The 22095-nt window shown below is 34.5% G+C and overlaps 1 protein-coding gene across 1 annotated transcript in view; it reads left to right on the top strand.

The window, feature by feature from the left end:
• Positions 1–22095, top strand: part of ROCK2 (Rho associated coiled-coil containing protein kinase 2) — a 142764-nt gene that overhangs the window by 50041 nt on the left and 70628 nt on the right. Inside the window, exons 2-3 of the mRNA XM_078055974.1 lie at positions 10929–11010; positions 12023–12123. Of these exons, the coding sequence (XP_077912100.1) occupies positions 10929–11010; positions 12023–12123 (183 nt within the window). The remainder of the gene's footprint in view (positions 1–10928; positions 11011–12022; positions 12124–22095) is intronic.

The following is a 22095-nucleotide window of genomic DNA, read 5'->3' as shown; positions in this document are numbered from 1 at the left end:
AAATTAGTAATGGAACTGTTTTTGGTTCTGTTGGAATCAAAGATGTGCTGATAGGTTTAGATGTTAAAGTCAAATACAAAACACTTTTAAGTCTACATCTTTTGAATTATGTAATCCCTAAATGCAAGGTATGTATTTATGTGGTATTGAAAATAATGGAAATAATAATAACTAACATTCATTGAGTCATTGCTCCATCTTATGGATAGGGTCTGTTTGGAGATGAAGTTTTAACTTCAAAACTTGTGGGAATGATCTTCTATATTTAGATTCTTGGTGGGTGGAAATCAAGTGGGCAAACTTCTAGTTATAAAATGAAAGAGATGGTTCTGTTGGTTTAATTAACTAAACAATTGACTGGAAACAGAGGTTTGGAGGACCGTTCTTTGTCTCTGAGTGAAATGTGACCAAGTTGTTTTACCTTCTAGTAAAGTACTAGTTAACAAAACTTTATATTTTACCTTCAAAATTTGAAAAATGCTGGAATAGCTCTATTGTTAGAGTGACTTGTCTCTCTCTCTCGACATAAATCCACAGATATAATAAATGTTGCTTTGTGTTGTTGGCCACTATCATATTCAACATCCCTATTTACTGTTATTATTATTATTACTATTGGTAGTAATGTCAGTATTTTCTTTGTATAATTGTTACCCTGAATGAGCAGGGGTTTTTTAGGGGTGGGAGGGAGAGTCCCAAAGTCTATATATGATCCTTAATTTTGTGAGTTACAGATACGCAAAATATTTTTTAAGTCTGATTTGTTTACAGTCACTATTAGAATAGCAACTCTGGCTTTTTAAAAATTTTATTTTATTATGTTAATCACCATACATTACATCATTAGTTTTTGATGTAGTGTCCCATGATTCATTGTTTGCGTATAACACCCCGTGCTCCATTCAATACGTGCCCTCTTTAATATCCATCACCAGACTAACCCATCACCAGACTAACCCATCCCCCCACCCCCTCTCCTCTAGAACCCTCAGTTTGTTTCTCAGAGTCCATCGTCTCTCATGGTTTGTTCCCCCCTCCAATTCCCCCGTCTTCATTTTTCCCTTCCTACTATCTTCTTTTTTTTTTTTTTTTTAACATATAAGGTATTATTTGTTTCAGAGGTACAGGTCTGTGATTGATCAGTCTTACACAATTCACAGCACTCACCATAGCACATACCCTCCCCAATGGCTATCACCCAGCCACCCCATCCCTCCCACCCCCCACCACTCCAGCAACACTCAATTTGTTTCCTGAGATTAGGAGTTCCTCATACGATACATGTCTTTCTCTGATTGACTTACTTCGCTTATCATAATACCCTCTAGTTCCATCCACGTCCATTGCAAATGGCAAGATTTCGTTTTTTTTTTTTTTTTTTTTTTTGATGGCTGCATAATATTCCATCATATATATATATATCTCCCACATCTTCTTTATCCATTCATCTGTTGATGGACATCTTGGCTCTTTCCATAGTTTGGCTATTGTGGACATTGCTGCTAGCAACTCTGATTTTATCTGCTAGTAGTTTTTCAACTGAATACCAGTGTTAAGTTAGGAATAGGATTCAGCCAGATGACACATTAACTATTCTGATAATTTTATGTTGGGGAGGTAAGTTACTGATTTTCTGTTTTATTCTACAGGGAGCAGTAAAATATTGTATATGCCTTGAGGAGGAGAACTTGGTTTTTAGAAGAAAAGATAAAATTGTTGATTTATAAAAGAAAATATAGTTATACAAATACAATTTGATATTAATTTTATTCATGTGTTTCTGAACAATGTACTACATTATGAATAGTACTTTGATTCATATCTTCCCATTGACTTAATATTTTTAGAAGAAAAAATTTAGAACCTAGGTAAAATATTAAAAATACTAATAATTACTTGAAGCTGCATTAAGCCCAATCCCAACCCTGCTATTTTCTAACTGTAATTCTGAGAAATTAAGTTCTCCAAGCTTAATTTCTTCAATTAAAAAAATGATGTTAATACACCTACTTCTACAGTCAACTTGGAAAATTCAGTGAATTACATGAGGTGATATTACAGAAAGTGTTTGACACAGCGTCTGGTGTGCCCGCTGTCTGTGTACAGCAGCTGCTTTATTATCAACATATGGGCACTCTCACCGTTGGTACTATTATTAACTCTACACTTAATTTTTTGACTAATTCTTTTTTTAAAACTTTAATCAAATCAATTTTGTGATTCTTTCCACATTCTTTTAAAATTAAAATACGCCGTAGTTCATGAGTGTCTCATAGAGATTTCAGTCTCTTAGCACTGGGACTGGGGCCAGTCTAAGGCCTGTGAGGCACTTATCGTGGGCACAAAATTTAGGGGGGTGCCAAAACCCATCATAATCAAGATAAATAATATTTTATCATAATACTTAGTAAAATGCAAAAAACCATGATGAACAAAATATAAAAATCAAAATATTAAAGGCAAGAACTGGGAGAATGCTGTGCTAAGCCACATTGGTGTGTAAGGCCAAAAGGGCGCTAGAAATCAGGAGCCTGTTCAAATACAGACACTTTAGAAAGGCTTAAGATCAGTGGAAACTGTATTCTTTGTTCAAGGAGGTTCTCCTTCCCCTACAATTCAGAATTCAGGTTCTAAGCAAGTTTTTGATATAATTAACCTGTTTTAAGTATTCGAAATATGAATGATACTCTGTTAGAAACATATTACTTCATTAATGTACCATCTGTATTGTTTTAAGGCAGTAGGGAGCTTTAAGAACTCATTTTACTGTAACTATAGGTAGCTGAAGATTTATATAAGCAAACAGGAAAACTGCTCTTATGCTTCATTAAGTTAGCTACTTAAGTTTATATAGTGAAGTTGATTTATATGATGTAAAATATGTGTGAGACACTTTCACCCAATACTTTTTTTTTTTTTTAAAGATTTTATTTATTTATTTGACAGAGAGAGCGAGAGCGGGAACACAAGCAGGGGAAGTGGGAGAGGGAGAAGTAGGCTTCCCGCTGAGCAGGGAGCCCGATGTGGGACTCGATCCCAGGACCCTGGGACTATGACCTGAGCCGAAGGCAGATGCTTAACAACTGAGCCACTCAGGCACCCCACCCAATACTCTTTTGTTTCTTATTTTCCTCAGTAACTTTTTTTTCTTCAAATAAAAAATATTTTTTGTTAGGTGACAGGATACATTTAATTTGTTGTTTAATTTGGCCTATAGATCTTAGACTAATGTACTTTCGAAGCTATATTGTAAAATAAGCATTAAGGATTTTAGTCATCCGATATTGATAAATGATAGATCAGTTAATATGACTTAGATTGTTCTAGGTGAAATTGACAGTCTACTATAAAAATAATATGGGGTATGTTTAAGATTCAGAAGTTTCTCTGTGTGCATATAGGGTGGCTTAAAAATTTATATTTTATTTGCTAAGTTGGATTTGTTTGGTCCCACTTTTTTTTTTTTTTTTTTTTTAATTTAAGTAGGCTCCACACCCAGTGCGGAGCCCAATGTGGGCCCCAGACTCATGATCCTGAGACTGAAAAATGAGCTGAGTCCAGTCGGACACCTAACCGACTGAGCCACCCAGGTGCCCCTGGTCCCACTATTTTTAGTTTTGTATTTGTATTTGGAGTTGTGGTAACACAAGGAGGAAATATATTAAAAATTCATTTAAATAACATTTCCTGGTTACTTATCTATATGGCAGATACACAGAAATGTTTCCTATTCTTTTGTAGTCTTAACTTTAAAACCTGGATGTTGTTGTGTTCTGTTAGAGGAATAACTTTATTAACTTTAAGTTCAGTAACGTTTAAAGTATAAATGTATCATAAAATTGTAATCCTGTCACTTATAAACTGTTGGTTTGGGCAAGTTTTGTAACCTATCTTATAAGTACCGTTTCTATGCCTACTGGTGTGGGTATAACTATCGTACCTAGTTTATATATTGTTGTGAGGATTAAAATGTTGACTGCATGTAAAATGTTTTGCACAGTAGATGGCACAAAGAAGCCAAGAAACGTTCCTTTTATTAACAACAAATACTGTATTGACCTATTACATAATTTATGACCAAGTTGAATGCTAGGTATTATTTAAGGTCTGTGAGTGTGAACCCAAAATAACATCTTTAAGAAGGTTTTTGTTTTGTTTTTTAAATACAAGTAAGTACAGCAATTTAGCAAAACAGAAGTTCTAAGAAGGTGTAAAATAAAAAATTTATAATTTATAATTTAAGTAGCTCTGATGAAAGTCACTGATGACCTCCACATTGCTAAATTCTCAGCCTTGAATAACTATACTTACCAGTCACATTGACTATGGATCACTCTCTCGCTCTTGCTACACTCTGCCTGGCTTCCAGGATAACACAAGTCTTGATTTTCTTCTTTCTTTACTGATTCCTTCTTAGTCCCCTCTTATTCTCAATCCCTTAATATTGGTATATCCCAGGACTCAGTCCCTTGGTCCTTTTTTACTTGTCTATACTCCTTTAGTAATTTTACCCAGTTTTATAGCTTCAAGTACTACCCATTTGCTGACAACTCATTAATTTTATACAATTTTCAGCTATGGGGTATCTTGTGCTGCATTTAACAATTGAAATTCCTAGAATAGTGTCTCCATCATTTTGCTTATCACTTCAGACATTCCAGGTTGGTGAAGTCTTTCCAAACTTTTTCCTTTTTTGGGAGGTGAAGGAGAGGAATGCATTTTTTTTTTAAAGAGTTTATTTATTTAATTGACAGAGAGAGAGACACAGAGAGAGGTAACACAAGCAGGGGGAGTGGGAGAGGGAGAAGCAGGCTTCCCGCTGAGCAGGGAGCCCGATGCAGGGCCCAATCCCAGGACCCTGGGATCATGACCTGAGCTGAAGGCAGTCGCTTAACCAACTGAGCCACCCAGGTGCCCCGAGGAATGCATTTTATTTGGATATTTTAAAAACAGATATTTAGAAGCCGTTTATAGTGAAAGTGAAAACAAGTCTGGTACTTCATTCTTTCTTGACAATTAAAATTTAAAAGGCTCTTCATTCAGGAAAAGTTAGGAAAATAGGAAATTACTATGTATTTTCCACCATGATAATTTTAATGGGAGAAGTTGGGTGTTGGCTTGTACCTCTTTATTCCGGAAGACAGTACTATAATGCACTGTTTGCCTTCCTCTGATGCTAACTTTTCACATATAGACAACCACAGTCCAGTATTGGAGCTGATTCACGTTTCTCAGCCAGTAATATTAGTGATGTGGCTGATTTAGTAACTGGGCAAGCTCTGGGAGCTTAGCTTAAGACTTAATTGAAAGCTATATCTGACCTACCTAGTTGTGCAGTTTTGTATAAAACTTGGGCAGTAAGACTTTTTCAGTGTCTCTTTTAGGGGCTGGGATTTTCATTCCAGCTACTGTTCTCCCGGTAATCAGTCTGGTTTTGGCCCTTTACCACATTTAGGCCCTTTGAAATTCTCAGTCATTGGTTTTACTGTTCCCTGCCCCAAAATCCTCTACATCTTTGTGCCTTTGGTTCCTATTCATTATTTGGCATTTTCTCTCTGGTCTTTGAATATTTTGTGGTGGTGGTGTTTTGTTTTGTTTTAGCATTTTTAAATGTTCTTTTAAAAAAAACTTTTAGGGGCACCTGGTGGCTTAGTCGGTTAAGCGTCCGACTCTTGATTTCAGCTTAGCTCATGATCTCAGGGTTGTGAGATTGAGCCCTGTGTTGGGCTCCATGCTGGGCATGGACCTGCTTAGGATTCTCTCTCTCCCTCGCCTTCTGTCCCTCCTCCCAGCTCGTGCCCCCCTCCTCAAAAAACCAAACCAAAGCAAAACTTTTAAATGTTATCCTATCATTTCTATGCATTTGGAGGTGATGAAAGGGACAAATAGTGTTAATTTTCTTCATTGCTTTAAAGTTTTTGTAGTTTTGGTAGTTTGTAGTTTTTTAAAAAATTTCTTTATCTTAGCTTAGTATCACTTTCTAAGAAGAGAATCAGAGTTGAAATCACAGACACTGAAAAAAAAAATCGCACTACCTAAGGTTTATATAAAACGACGTAACAGAGGGTCATAGACATAGGCTTTCAGTTAAGTCCTGAGCTAACCCAGCCACTGGATCTCAGTATTAATTTCATGTACTGAAAATACTGGTATCTTAAAAAAATTCATAATTTGTTTCTTAAGTGATGCTAAATAGAATACATTTCAAATGTGAAAATTTATAAATATAAAACCTCACGTATATATGTAAATTTATAAGTATATATTACCCCCTACGTTTTCTTCAAATAAAAATTATTAGCAGATCAAAGTATTCAAAAATACTGTATAAAAATAAAACTAAATGCACAAATGAGGTAGCATTTGATCTTTAAAAAAATGGCTTAAAAAAAACAAAATGGTATTATTGATGAGTTGAATATTTGCTCTAATGTTAGAACGGCTGAAAAAGCTCTCTGACTCTACACTGGTGGGGGATATTATGGGAAAAATTTATAAACTATTTCGAGATTTTCTTCTTGACTATTTAATCTTTACATAATCCCGTCTTGTTGTGATAACTTGTGGGGAGGATGTGGGGTAAGCAAGGATTCAGTCATTTTACTAATGTGAAGCTGTAGTTCTTTTTTTCCAAAGGATTTTTTCTTCATAATATGTAGATGGAGATTTTAATGTAATTACTTTTATCACATCTGTATGAAGTGTTCATATGCCATTTGTTTGAAAAGTCCCTGAACTAGAGGAAGATATTTATTCTTGTAATAGAAGCTTTTGCCTTGTCAATTAAAATTTTTTCTTCTTGTGGAGGTTAATGGAGGTACAGAAGAAGGCTTTCTAAATAAATGTACCTTTCTTTGATTTAAAGTCAATGATTATGGATATATCTAAAAATATAAGTGATTCAGATTTTACATTTTAAACTTACCAAATAGCAAAATTATACCAAAAAGATATAGCAATAATTTGGTACTTAAAGATAGCCTACTATGCTAAAATGCTGGAATCCTTAAAAAGCAGTTCAACTGTCTTGGAGAGGGGACTTGTGGGTATGTGTGGGATCTCAAAGTGTGAATTTAACAATCTCAACTTTACTGGAAGTTGGATATTTATTATTCTTTTAGTGTTGTTTTTTTTTCTTTCAGTTTGAGAGAATCAAGATTGTTTTATATGGGGGCCGCCTGGGTACCTCAGTCGTTAAGCGTCTGCCTTCGGCTCAGGTCATGGTCCCATGGTCCTGGGATCAAGCCCCACATCAGGCTCTCTGCTCGGTAGGAAGCCCGCTTCTCCCTCTCCCACTCCCCTGCTTGTGTTCCCTCTCTTGCTGTGTCTCTCTCTGTCAAATAAATAAAATCTTAAAAAAAAAAAAAAAAAAAAAAGACTGCTTTATATGTCTGTTTTATATATAGTGGGCTATAAAGAATTTTAATGGTGATAAAAAATATATGTAGTTTACTCTTAAGACCTCTGCCCTTTCTGGTTTTTTTTAAAGATTTTATTTGAGAGAACGAGAGAGAGAGAGAGAGAGAGCACAAGCAGGGGGAGCAGCAGAGGAAGAGGGAGAAGCAGGTTCCCCGCTGAGCAGAGAACTCCATGTGGGGCTCCATCCCAGGACCCTGTGATCATGACCCAAACCGAAGGCAGATGCTTAACCAATGAGCCACCCAGGCGCCCCTGCCCTTTCTATGAATAAAGAATATTTTCATAAAATGACAAATTTTTTAAAGAATGAAAAATAAAAATATGAAGTATAACTGAATGGTAAACATAGTATGTATAATTCCTCTGTAATTCAAAATTAAAAAGCTCAAATTTCTTTGATTTTCCCCTTACTCAGATCCTAAAAGGCCTCTTTATTGCTGTTTTATTTTTTGCAATCCTTCAGCTCTTTCAGCTCCTTATTTACTCTTCCAGGCTCTGGTCGGTGTTAATCTGGTCGTTGAGACTAGGGTGGTGAGTTAAGTGTATTGGACCTTTAAGTTTTAGGTAGCATTTGCTATGTCATTTCCTAGTAGCCTGACGTTGGACAAGTCAAAGTCACTTAATCTCTGTAAGCCTTAGTTTATTTTTTAAATGAAGAATATTTTTTCATGCCCTCTTCAGAGTTACTTGGAGATGAAACCGTATATGCAGTAGTCTTTTAGAAATACTGTTACCTTCATAAACATATCCATTGAGTAAAGACTTCGTTTCTTACTATTTTTTTCACCCCCAACAAGTTATATGTAGGTACTTTTTCTTATTTTGATTATAAATTTAATGTATGCTTGTTGTAGAAAGTATGAAAAACATAGAAAACATATAAAAATAGAAATCTGAACAATGCATCATCTTATTTTTATGTTTTTAGGGGAAATTTAGTTTTGAGGCTGAGTTCCCTGAGGGGAAGGATAGTTAGTGTCGTTATTTATTGTTGGATTTTTCTGTTCTTTGTGTGCATTAGGCAAAAAAAATAATGCTTGTTGAGTGAATGGGAACTTTCTTAGTCTGGGTGTATTTCTTTTTTTTTTTTAATGATGTAAATTTTAGATGTACATCTTTATAATTTGACATCTGTATACACTCCAAAGTGATTACCGCCACAAGTCTAGTTACCATCCATCACCATAGAGTTGGCCCCCTTTACCAATTTTGCTCACCTCCCAAACCCCTTCCCTTCTGGTAACCACTAGTCTGCTCTCTGTATCTGTGAGTTTGTTTTTGTTCTGGTTTGTTTATTTGTTTATTTTTTTTTAGATGCCATATATAAGTGGAATCATAGGTTATTTGTCTTTGACTTATTTCACTTACCATAATATCCTCAAAGTCCATCCATGTCATTGCAAATGGCAAAATTTCATTCATTTTTATGGCTGAGTAGTATTCCATTGTATATACACTATCTTCTTTATCCATGCATCTATTGATGGACACTTAGGCTGTTTCCATATCTTGGCTGTTGCAAATAATGGTGCAGTTAGCTTAGGGGTGCATATATCTTTTCAAATAGGTGTTTTCATATTCTTCAGATCAATACCCAGAAGTAGAATATCTGTCTCGCATTGTACATCTATTCTTAATTTTTTGAGGAATCTCCATATTGTTTTCTATTGTGGCTGCACCAATTTACAATCCCATCAATAGTGTGTGAGAGGGTTCCTTTTTCTCCACATCCTCTCCGACATGTTATTTCTTGTCTTTGATAATAGCTATTCTAATAAGTATTAGGTGATGTCTCATTATGGTTTTGATTTGCATTTCCCTAGTTATTAGTGATGTTCAGCATCTTTTCATTGTACCTGTTGGCCATGTGTATGTCTTCTTTGGAGAAATGTTTCTTCAGATCCTCTGCCCATTTTTTAAATCAAGTTTTTGGTTTTTTTGTTGTTGAGATGTATGATTTCTTTATATATTTTGGATAATAACCCCTTATTAGATATGTGGTTTGCTGATCTCCCATTCAGTAGGTTTTCTTTGCTGTGTGGAAGCTTTTTGGTTTGATATAGTCCCATTTGTTTATTTTTGTTTTTCATTCCTTGCCTTTGGAGTCAGATACACAAAGATGTCACTAAGACCTATGTTAAGAAGCTTACCACCTGTGTTTTCTTCTAGGAATTTTATGGTTTCAGGTCTTACATTCAAGTCTTTAATCTATTTTGAGGTAATTTTTGTGTATGGTGTAAGATAGTGGTCTAGTTTCATTACTTTGCATGTAGCTACCTAGTTTTCCCAACACCACTTATTGAAGAGACTGTCCTTTCTCCATTATATGTTCTTCCTCCTTTGTCAGAGATTAATTGTCCATATATGTATTAGTTTATTTCTGGGCTTTCAATCTGTTCTGTTGCTCTGTGTGTCTGTTTTTGTAGCAACACCATACTGGTTTGATTACTGTAGCTTTGTAGTATAGTTTGAAATCTGGGAGCATGATATCTCCAGCTTTGTTCTTCTTTCTCAAGATTGCTTCGGCTCTTTGGTAACTTTTGTGGTTCCGTACGAATTTTACAATTATTTGTTACAGTTCTATGAAGTATGTCATTGGAATTTTGATGGATATTGCTTTGAATCTGCAGATTGCTTGGGTGGTATGGACATTTTAATATTAACTCTTCTAATCCATAAGTAGAGAATATCTTTCCATTTATTTGTTTCTTCTTCAGTTTCTTTCATGAGTGTCTTACAGTTTCCAGTGTGCAGGTCTTTCACCTTGGTTAAATTTATTCCTAGGTATTTCATTCTTTTTGATGCAATTGTAAATGGGATTATTTTCTTAATTTCTTTATAGTCTGTATTTGTTAAAGTCAAAAGCTTGGTGAAATTTTATTGGACATTTGAAGAGAGAATGGAAGACATCTGGCTAGCAAAAATAATAGTGGATGCATATTTTCTTTTTAAGATTTTATTTTTAAGTAATTTCTACACCCAGTGTGGGGCTCAAACCCATAATCCTGAGATTGCGTCGCATATTCTACCGGCTGAGCCAGCCAGGCACCCCAGGGGATGCATATTTTAAAATGACATTTTTCTAGGGGCACATCAGTGGCTCAGTTGGTTAAGCATTCAACTCTTGATTTTGGCTCAGGTCATGATCTCAGGTTGTGAGATTGAGCCCGTCCTCGGGCTCTGCGCTGGCTGTGAAGCCTGCTTAAGATTCTCTGTCCCTCTTCCTCTGCCCCTCCCCACCTCTCCAAATAAACAAATAAAGACCTACATACATAAATGACATTTCTCTATTGCCTAAAATAACAAAGGAAAACATGATAGGATCATTCATATTTTCTGGCAGAAGTTAGCAAACAAGTTAGGGCTGTTAGATATGGAGCCACTGGGCAATTTCATATCAAAGTGGATTGATATTTAGCAAGAACAGCATATAATAAAATTTAAAGACTTTTTGAATACTTGGAAATTATAACAACTTTCTTCTTCCTTTTTTATTTTTTGTTAAACAGGATGGCTTAAATTCCTTGGTCCTTGATTTGGATTTTCCTGCTTTGAGAAAAAACAAGAATATAGATAATTTTTTAAATAGATGTGAGTAAACTTTATATTTGATCCTATCACTATACTTTTGATGAGATTTATATAACAGTCTATACATTATTAAACTTAAGTATTTTTTAGCTTGCTATTTGAATACTAGCATTCTTTATTTTCAAAGCAAAACCGCAGAACTAGTTGCAGTTTGTAAAGTAGGTAGAGTTCAAGATTTTGTATAAATTATTAAGACTGATAATTTCAGGATAGGTTATTTATGGCCGCTCAAAGAGAACTTTTAAATTAATATTAACAATATTAAGACTTAGGTTTACATTACCCAGGAGACTTAATGAGCTTTATGTTTATATAAATGTAGACATTTCAATCTAGCTAAGGAAAGATAATGTGATAACAATTATTGTCATATATGCAGTAACTTAATATTTGCCAGTATTGATGTTACAGTGAAGGTGTAAATGAGGTTGAATTCTAAGGATAAATTCTCAGAATAATTCAATATATAGTTTATATCAACACAGTAAGCTTTTTAAGTTGGAATTTCAGAGACTGGGCTATTTTCATAACTAAACAATCTTGTCTATAGTTACCATACCTATAATATGTGATTACTACTTTTCAAAGAAGTAGGCTACTAAAATTTATTACTAAGATTAGCCTTGCAAGTAATGTCATAGCAGCTCTCTGTCATGATTCAGAATGCACTCTAGGACTGCGTGGGTCATCACTGTTTTAGCTGTCATCTTCTCAAGCAACAGAGTCAGAAATGGAATAGCTTAACTGCTGCTTTTTGGTAGTCAGTATTGTTTGTTTTATGTGTTAATAAACCATAGTTTTGGTTCTTTGATGTAAAGTTAGTATGTGTCTTGGATTTTTAAATAGTAACCTTTGAAAACTGACAGATTTAGCTAAAAACTAAATCTAGTTTCTTGAAATAAAAATCTGTTTACAAATATAGTGATTTTTAAAAAATTTTTTATTGTTAATCACCATCAAATATAGTGATTATTTAAAAGTATTGCTTATAAATATGATCTTTTTATTGCAGATGAGAAAATTGTGAAAAAAATCAGAGGTCTACAGATGAAGGCAGAAGACTATGATGTTGTTAAAGTTATTGGAAGAGGAGCTTTTGGTGAAGTGCAGCTGGTAAGAAAGTGTTGTTTTATTGTTATTTTATTTTTGAAGACAGGGTTTTGTGAAATATTATCAGTAGCCTCTGAGTAGATCTTATTTTTATGCCCAGCCATGCCAGAGTTAGTTTTGTGAGCTTGGTCAAGTCATTCCATCTCAGAGAACCTGAGTGTCTTCATCTATAAAAGGAGGTACTTGTAAACGATAAACACCAGGTCTCTTCCAGTGCTGAAACACTGAGATTTAGGATATATTAGGCCAACTTGATTTCACACATGACCTATGTAGCAGCTAATATTCCAAGAACTATTGTGTTTTTATTTAATGTGTTAAGATTAATAACATTTTTGTTTAACTGAGATTTATTTAGATATATTAGTAACCCAACAAAGACATTTTAATATGAAATTTATCTTTGCAGACAAAAGTGGTACCAACTGGAAATATTATAAATGTTTGTAATAAATATTTCATTTATATATTAATTAGGAACTGTAATAATATTCCTGTTTTCATCACTTGAGTATGAAACTCTGCTGTTTTGTGCTTACAGATTATTGTCTTTGTTCAAATTATGGGGTCACTCAACAGCGTTTTTCACTCAACACTGTTCTACTTTTTTTGATGGAGCTTGAGAAAAGCACTGCTCACTGTGTATCAGCATAGCTTCTTTGGGAACAAGTCATGACAGACTAACTTTTGTCTTTGTCATCTCTTTCATTTCTTCTTTCTTTGATAGGTCTATTGAACTTGTAGATCAGGGTGGTGTAATAGGTGTGATATACATCTATTAGATATTTCAGAAAGTCTGATATACTTGAAGAGGATATGGAAAAATGTCAGTGAATAAGGATATCAGTCGGCAGCTTTGTGTAGCCAGTGAGGTTTATCCGAGGCATGATTATTGCTAATTCTAACTAATAGATGTATTCTAAGGAGGCTGATGAAGGCGTAAGTGGTACCTTGGACAGAGATCCCCAGGGACAGGTTTGTTCTCCTATTCATGGTTTTATTAATGAGGCATTTATTGTATGGAGGCAATGGTGACATGTTGAGTAATCTTAAAAATGAGTTAAAACTGAAGTATGAGGATGTTTTCAAATGATAAGCCAAAATCCAGAAATAATCAGTTGGGAAGGTCATTGGCCAGATAGAAGAAGTGAAATTTAACCAGAGGAAAAACCTGTACTTAGAGGTGAAGAACTCAAGAGGTAGATTCCTTAACAGTAATTATGAATTAAAGAACAAATTTCCTTGAATGTAAACCAAGCAAGAGTCATTGGTGATGTGGCTGCCCAAAACAGTAAAGAAAGTTTGGATTGCTTTGATATAGGCTTTCTCTATTTTGAGATGATTGGGCCATACTGCATCATTTATTCATTCTAGATGCTCTCTTGCCCTGTTTTAAAGGGCACATTAATAGAGAGTACTCGAGGGATGAAATGCTCAGGGACTTGAAACAATGCCCTCTGAGGTGTGGTGGAAGGAATTGAGAAGTTAACATGGAGTAGATTTGAGGAGTGGGCTGCCTTTGAAAGTAATGCGATTTTTGCTTTGTTTTGAGTCAGTGAAAGTGGTGAAGCCTTGGCTAGTAGAATGCCCATGGGACGAGGGTCAGAGATTAGATTTTGTGACAGTTGAGTTATGGAAGGTCCTGTAAGATAGGGAAAATATAAAGTAGTTGAATCCTACTTCTGCCATGGTCTAACTCAAAGATCATGATGAGTATAGACAAGTTTCTCAATCTTCCTGAGTTCCAAACTATAGAATACAGATGATAATACCTATGTAATGGGGTTCTTGTAGGGGATCAAGTGAATTAAAAATAAATAAGCCTAGTTATAGTGTTCCTTAAGTGTTAGCCAGTGTTACTATTGCCTATTTGATACATAGATTCATACTACAAGTATGTAAAATAAATACATTGTTTCTTCATACTCAGGATTTAGTGTAGATAAAGAGGAGAGACTAGAATTTGGAGTTTGTTTTTTGAAGGAAATATGACAGATCCTGACTTGTCATGTTTTTATGGCAATGTAGTCATTGTTCTGCGTTAGGTAAATTTGATCATTCAATTTCAGTACATTCAAGAAAGGAAAAGAAAAGGCTTTTATTTTTGTTGTTAATTTTCCATTCCAGATTTTATTTTGTCCACAAAACATGCAGAAACAAAGTCACATGTTTTTAAAAATGAAAAATATTTTAACATTCCATTAATCTGATGACCTGACCCAAGAACTTGGAGCATGTTTGTTTTGGCTTTAGCTCTTGGTTCTGTTACCTTTGGCGTGGACTTTCTAAAAGAGGGATGAGATTGAAAAGGAAAAGTCCAAGTGCTTCTTTCATAGTCTTTTAAAGTTGCTTTGTATGTTGTAGATAAATTGGTTTGACAGATCTGTAGGCAGTGTTCCACATTTGGCACATCTTTATGATTATGTTTTTCTAGTCATCTGAAGAAAGTTTTACAATAGTAGGTGCAAATTTGTCTTTCCTTGTGAAATACTTTTTAGGCAAGTTAAAAATACCACAAAGGGCCCACCAGTCAGTTTCTAAAAGAAAATTCTTGTTGTAAAAGTAACTTTGGTGTGTCACAGCAGCTATACCAAAGTATTTAAGAGCTAGAATCAGACTACTTATGGTTGAATTCTAACTTTGACTAGCTGTCAGTGCAGACAAGTTACTTAATCACTCTGTGCCTCAGTTTCTTATCTGTTAAATGAAGATAACAATGACACTTTTACCCCATAGAGTTACTGGGAGATTAAATGTAATTAAATTTGGAACAGTTCTTGGAATATAGTAAGTGCTTAGTAAATGTTAGCAGTTCATTGTCACACAGAAAATGGTTCATTTATCCATCCATCAATGAATAATCAGGATCTGTTACATTTCAGGAGCTGTGCTAGCCTCTTAAAGATACAATAGCATAGCTTCAATCTTTCTGGAAGTGGTAGTTTTGTGGAGGAGAAAAGAATTTTACTTTAAACAAGTAAAGTATTTTCAAATTATGATAAATACTTGAAGGAAAAGATCTGGATGTTATGAGAGAGAAAAATGGAGGGTTGTGCTTAATTCAGGTGTGGGTGTTAGGAAAGGCCTCACTATGAGAAAATGACAATGGAGATACGATGTAAAGGAGGTAGTCACATGAGAAAGAGGGAGTGGGGGGAGAGTCAAAAAACAGAGGGAATAGCATGTGAAAATGTCAAGAGTCAGGAAAGTGCCAAGTCATTTAGTTTATTTGGGCATAGATTTCCTCACCTGAAAAAGGCATTTTCTGATAGATTGAAAAGTTTTATAATTCGAGGAGGGCAAAATTTGTTTAGTTTATTGTCTTTTTTTTCCTATCTATAGAGGTGATGTACATTTATGTTTTTATATCATAAAAAGTCTAGGACATGGTTGATTTTATCTGTTATCACTATTGTTTTTGGATTCTACTCTTTTTGGATTGTTTTTCACATCTCATTTTTATGGACAATAATATTATTCAGTATAGTATATTGATTAAGAGCAGTACTTTGGAAGAATAGTCAAAGTCAACTACTTTTGTTTCCATTCTACAGTATATAGATTTCCTGTCATCAAAGCTTTAACTTCCTTATCTTGGAGTAGCACTAATAATAGAACCTAACAAGATTTTTTGTGAGGATTAAGTTAGGCTATGCATGTGTGGTACTTACCGGGATCTGGCACATTGTAGGTATTAAGTAAATATTATCTGTTGTCACTTTTGTCAGTTTCTATGCATTTATGAATTTAAATGTTTTAATTTTAAATAAATAATCAGAAGTCTTGCTCTAACTTTTATATGTATTTATATGTGTTGGTTCGCTAGAGCCACCATAACAAAATACCACTAATTGTGGCTTAACCAACAGAAATTTATTTTCTCATAGTTCTGGAGGCTACAAGTTCAACATCAAGGTGTCGGCAGGTTTGGTTTCTCCTGAGGCCTCTCTCCTTGGCTTGTGGATGGCCACCTTCTGTTGTGTCCTGACATGGTCTTTCCTCTGTGCTTGCATGTGCCTGATGTGTCACTCTGTATGTCCTAATTGCCTGTTCTTAGAAGGACACCAGTCACTTAATAGCCTCATGTTAACTTAATCACCTCTTTGATGTCCCTGTCTCCAAATACAATCACATTCTGAGGTACTGGAGGTCAGGGTTTTAAAATATAACAGGGTTGGAGGTGGCACATAGCACACAGTTCATCCTGTTATAGTGTGTATGTATGTTGGGATGAACTATTCAGTGAGATTACTTTTTTGAACAGATATGCATGCTTACTTTGTTTATGGTTATTCACTTACCTTGCACATAATCTTTTCTTTGAAAAAGAAACTTACAAATTCTAGCCTTGCAAATGTGTTCTTAAGATAGATATTTAATCTTAATCTCTATTAATAGAATTATACATTGTTCTTCAATATTCCTTTGGTTAATTGATTAGGAAATGTTAATGTAATGTCTGGTACCATTATAAGCATTGACAATACATTGTATAGGTAAACTACTCAGACAAGGTACCTGCATTCATGGAGGTTTTATTTTGAGCTAGCTGCTATTTAGGTTTCAAAAAGAAATTGTGGTCTAGGTTCTAAAAATAGAGTTCTAAGTTAACTTTCTTAAACGTAGTGCATATTTGTTAGAAATTACCTAATTATGATTCTTTATTTGGGGGAGATGTATAAAAACAAGACTTCATGGTTAATAGTGGAAATATTTTTAGCATTTTTGTTTTTGAAGTTTTATCTTCTTATTTTAGAGTTTGGGGACATTATCTTTTGTTGGTTTCGTGATGTTGCTTACTCATTTTTCTTAAGAAGAGCGTTCATTAGGGGCACCTCGGTAGCTCAGTCAGTTAGTTGTCCTACTCTTAATCTCAGCTCAGGTCTTGATGTCAGGGTCAGGAGTTCAAGCCCTGCATTGTTTCATGCTGGGCGTGGAGCCTACTTAAAGAAAAAAAAAAAAAAAAAAGAAAAGAAAAGTGCTCATTACATTTTTCCTGGTGGTTGTTTTATGTAAAACTACACAAATTAATATATGAATGCATTCTCACTCTCAAAGGTCTAAGTTGCTTAGAATTGGGTAGAATAAAATGTGAAAATCTCCTTTTATCATGTCTTTATTTAATTTTCAAACATAAAGGTTACTAGCCTTTTGATATCCTTTTAGTGATTTGCTAATTGGAAACATTTGGGAACTGTTAACAAAACTAAGGCCAAATTATTTTCAGTGGATATTTATATTTTATTGTAATTATTTTCTTTTTAGGAAAGTTAAAATCTTTCTCTATTGAGTTATAAAAATTGCATCAATGCCAGTTATTCTCCCTTAAAAATAAAAATTCTTTTATTTATACAACAGGTAGGTTCATAGTAGAATAAGAAAGTAAGCCATCATTATACTTTTTTAAAAAATCCCTGATTGTCCCACTACTTTTATTACTTTGATGTATAGCTTTCTGACTTCCATTTCTTCTAAAGATATGCATAACGTATGGGTTGTCTTCTTTGTATTAAGGGATCATATTATATATATGTGGTTTTGTAATTTATGGGTTTTTTATGTAACATTAAATAATAACACACACTTTTATAGCAGTTACAACATTACAGGCAGGCTTTTAAGCAACTTCTATATAGTAACTAGTCTTCATAGCACTCCTTTAGATGTTATTACTATCATGCCCATTTGACAGATGGGGAAGTTCAGATAGATAGGATGAACAACCTGCCAAAGTTCACATAACTACCAAGTAGTTGAACGGAGACTTGAACATAGGTAGAGGACTCCATAGTCAATTTTCTTTGTTGTATGGTCATAATCATTTTTCTGTGCCAATAAATACAGACTTTATAAGTTACCTTATTGGCTTCATGGGGTTTCACTCTCCTCTTACTCAGCCTCTTGCTAGTATTCAGTTGTTCTCCTTTCTTGAAATACCACTCTTTCCTATTTACTGGCTCTTCTTTCTTCGTTTCCTTAGTGGTTCATTCTCCACCTGACTTCTACTAAATATCATAGTTCCAAAGGCTCAGCTCTTTGATCTGCATTCTCTCCTAAGGTGCACTCTACTATTCCTGTGACTTTAAATATAATCTATATGATGTCAAGGCTCAGATTCATAGCTGCTGCTCAGAATTTTCTAGTTTGCTCTCTAAACTCATATCCATGATGGCTTATTTGACATCTCCATTAAGATGTGTCACATCTAAAACATGTGACATTAGAATGCTTGATTCCCTCTCTAACTTATCCACAAATGTGTAACACATCTTAATAAATGGCTCCACTATCAACCTTGTTGCTCAAGCCAAAAAATTAGAAATCATTATTGATTTCTCTTTTGTTCATTTCTTAAATTTAATTTTTCAGTAAGTCCTGCTCATGACAGTTCTCTAGTCTTTTTTTTTTTTTTTTTTTTTTTGTTCACTGTCACTACTGTCATCCAAGATACCTTTTCCTCCCGGTCAGATATTGAGCATCTCCTTTATATTTTACTTTGCTTTCCACTTCTGCTAACAGTGTTTCACCATTGGACTGTTGATTTTGGTTTGGCAGGTGCTGATGGAGAAATTATCAGGATTATGCTTATTAAATCTGTAATTTATGCTATCCAGGCTCAGGTGGGACCCACATTACTGTTTCACTGACTGTTTTCCCCATACTTCATATTCTTGAATTTTCATGTATCAATTCTGTCCCATTTTGGGTGTGGGTATATAATAGAATCAATTAGGGACTTTTCTAACATGTTTTCTGTTTTCCTTATTTCCCCATCTGTCTATATCTCAATATATAAAGGATGGGAAGTACAGATCTATCTGCCTAATATAAACTGCTGCCAATTTGAACTTTTTAAAATATATTCATTGTATCTCTCGTTTGCAATTCATGGCTCCCTTAACTACTAAATGAAGCATGAGGTCTTCATCCTGGCCTTCTAGGCCCTTTTTAAAAGATGTCACCAATTTTATCTTTTAACCCTTATTTTCCTTTATGCTATTCATTCTGGGCAGGCTACTCATTCTGAGAATGCTCTTTGTTTTCTTGACTGTTTCTTCAATCATGTTTCACTTTCTCTCTGTGTTCATTTTAAAGGAAAACTTTTTCTTATTATTCTCCTTTCTACCCTTTATCTGAGAGTGATCTTTCCACTGCATGTTTTAATTTAATACTTTTATGTAATTTACCATATTATTTCTTATACTGTAGTTTATGTGTATATTTCTTTGAATCCTTTTATATTGTAAATTTTTTGAGAGTAGGAACCATGTCTTTAGAATACTTTTGGCATTCCCATCAGGGGTCATAGCTGCTTATCTGAAAATAGTTTGCCAAATCTGGGGAGATTATCTTTAGTTAAGTACACAGTTTAGGAGGAATATCTGTAGAGCTGCAAGGAGAAGGGGGAGCCCTCACTATGTAGGGGTTTGTCAGCGCTGGCTGTAGACACTGGTAAGTGATGTGTGTGTGCAGCCAGAGCATATCCGTGATTGGATTTTTCTTGTCTTTTTATATCCTGTACAACACAGAATCTGAAACATAGAAAGTTTTTATTGAAGTGAATTGATTGTGATTCCTCATAATCCCTGGGCTCAGATGTTTCCTGGGATCGAATGTGCAAAAAAGATACAGGCTCTGTGACGGACTCAAGTCAGATATGAGATGAGGATCTTGTTTGTTTTTTTCCTTTCCTACTGGCTTGCTTTTAATTTAATTGGTTTAAACTAAGCTTTTAAAGTAGAATCAACCAGAAGGAAAGAGTATAGGGGAAATGATTTTCTAACACTTGTCATGTCAACTCAAATTTTTAATTCCTTTTTTGGAGTAAAACAGGCTCTTCACTGGTTACAGAGTTATTTCTGAGTTGCAAGAATTATCTCCTTCCCTCCATGCTTTTGTAATTCCTGTATTTCCTCATCTAGTCTTGGCTGCCACAACCAGACATTTTTAGTGAAAACCTTAGCAGCATACACTAACTGCTTCAGTCTGTCAAACTGGATCTTATAAAAATAATCTATTGTAATTTTTGATACTAAAAGACAAATTTGAAAATCTCAAATGGGGCATTTTGGTTAGAATAATTTTTGAAAATTTTTTGTCCATAAATGTTCTATGAGATCTAGGTCCGTTTTAGGATTTTCCAAGCATGTCTTTTCTCTAGCTACACTTAGGGAAGTTTCATCTGCTTAAAAAATTTTTTTTAAGAAGTACATATTTGCTATAGAAAATAAAAGTAAGCAAATATAAGAACATAGAAATCACCCAGAATTCTGTCATTTCAGATAAAGCCACTGTTAACCCTTAGACCCTTTTTTTGTGTTATATATATATGCTGGGGGTAGAATATCATTTAGAGAATAGGAGCAGCTTTTTTTGTCTGTCACATACTCAGTGTAGTGACATAAGGGAAACACATATAAAGGTTCATGATAGAATGAACTAAGTTCCATTTGTCTATGGTGGTGTTAGCTAACATTTTCATCGAGTATATTCTATGTGCGAAGTATTTATAGTCATAGTCTCATTTTATCTTTGCAACAGTTCTGTGAGATTCTTACATAGATGACGTCCTGAAACTTAGAAGGGTTAAGTAAGTTGGCCCCATAGTTCATGAACGGCTAAGATTTTTGCAAAGGTTTATTGACATCTAAATCCATGCTTTTAAGCAGTACTCTGTACAGTATGGTAATGAATAGCTCCTATATCTGACTGTTTATCCATCCATATTGAATAGAGGAGGAACAAAGGGGAGTGTACAGAGATGCTGAGGGAGATTATAATAGAATCATTCAGAAAGATACATCCTCAGAAGGAAGATCAATGGAAACCAGCTTTTCTAAAGTAACAGCGCTTTATTGTAGTACTTTGTAATACTAGTGCTAATGAATTTTAAAAGTATGAGGTAGATGTTTGGCATGAATACAACTATTGCCTCTTAATGTTTGTTCTATAGATCAAGTCAAAGGCTACAAGCTGGTAGTTCCTGACTCTTGTGTTATGAGCCAGTTAAGTGTCCTATCCCAATAGTTTAAATGAAATTCAGGCCTCATTAAATAGAGCATTTAGGCAAGTCTTTATTTATTAAAAATTTTATAGCTCTCATATAGACATAGCCATAATTTTGTTGAATTTGTTGAATTGGATATTCAGCATTTTGCCAACCACAAGGCAGCCCCACAAATGAAAATTTATACTCTGCCTAAAGGAGCTTATGAAGCAGACATGTATACAACTAATTATAATATTAGATTGTTGTAAGTGCTGTGGAAGTGCAGAGAGAGAAGTAATGTTGCATAAAGAATCAGCAAAAGTAAAGTGAATAAGCATGTTTCTCATGTTCAGAGAATTATACTTATACTGTATGACTTTTTGTGTATTTGAATGGTCTTTTTGTTCTAGGTTTGTTTTTGTTTAGTTAATTCATATATAAAAGATTAAAAATAGAGGCGCCTGGGTAACTCAGTTGGTTAAGCATCCAACTCTTGATTTCGGCTCAGGTCATGATCTCAGGGTCGTGAGATCGAGCCCCATGTCAGGCTCCATGCTAGGTGTGGAGCCTGCTTAAGATTCTCTCTCTCTCTCTCCCTCTCACCCCCCTCACCCCCCGCTCGCACTTGCGCTCTCTCTCTCTCTCAAAAAAATAATTAAAAATAAATAAATATTTAACTGTTTTCTATCAGCTGGCAAACATCTTTTAGTTTTTGTTCATAGCTGTGCTTTACAGAATTTTTAAAACTGTTGTCATAACATGAGTCAAGGATAAGTAATATTACAGTATAAAGTAATTGACTGACCCTTAATGTTTTATGGATTGCTTTTGTAATGAAATAAGGAAACATTCAAAATCTGATTTGTTCTTAGAATAAATGTAGATTTGAAGAGTGGCAAAAATATGGAAGAAGTAGTACCTTAGCAACCTCTTTCTAATAATGTTTTAAACATTTTTTTATAACATTTAACAGCATTGCTGGAATG

The sequence above is a fragment of the Halichoerus grypus genome, chromosome 10 (assembly GCF_964656455.1).
Source record: "Halichoerus grypus chromosome 10, mHalGry1.hap1.1, whole genome shotgun sequence".
Lineage (NCBI taxonomy): Eukaryota > Metazoa > Chordata > Mammalia > Carnivora > Phocidae > Halichoerus > Halichoerus grypus.
Note: the sequence above shows the minus strand (reverse complement) of the source record. Positions and strands in the feature narration are given on the sequence as shown.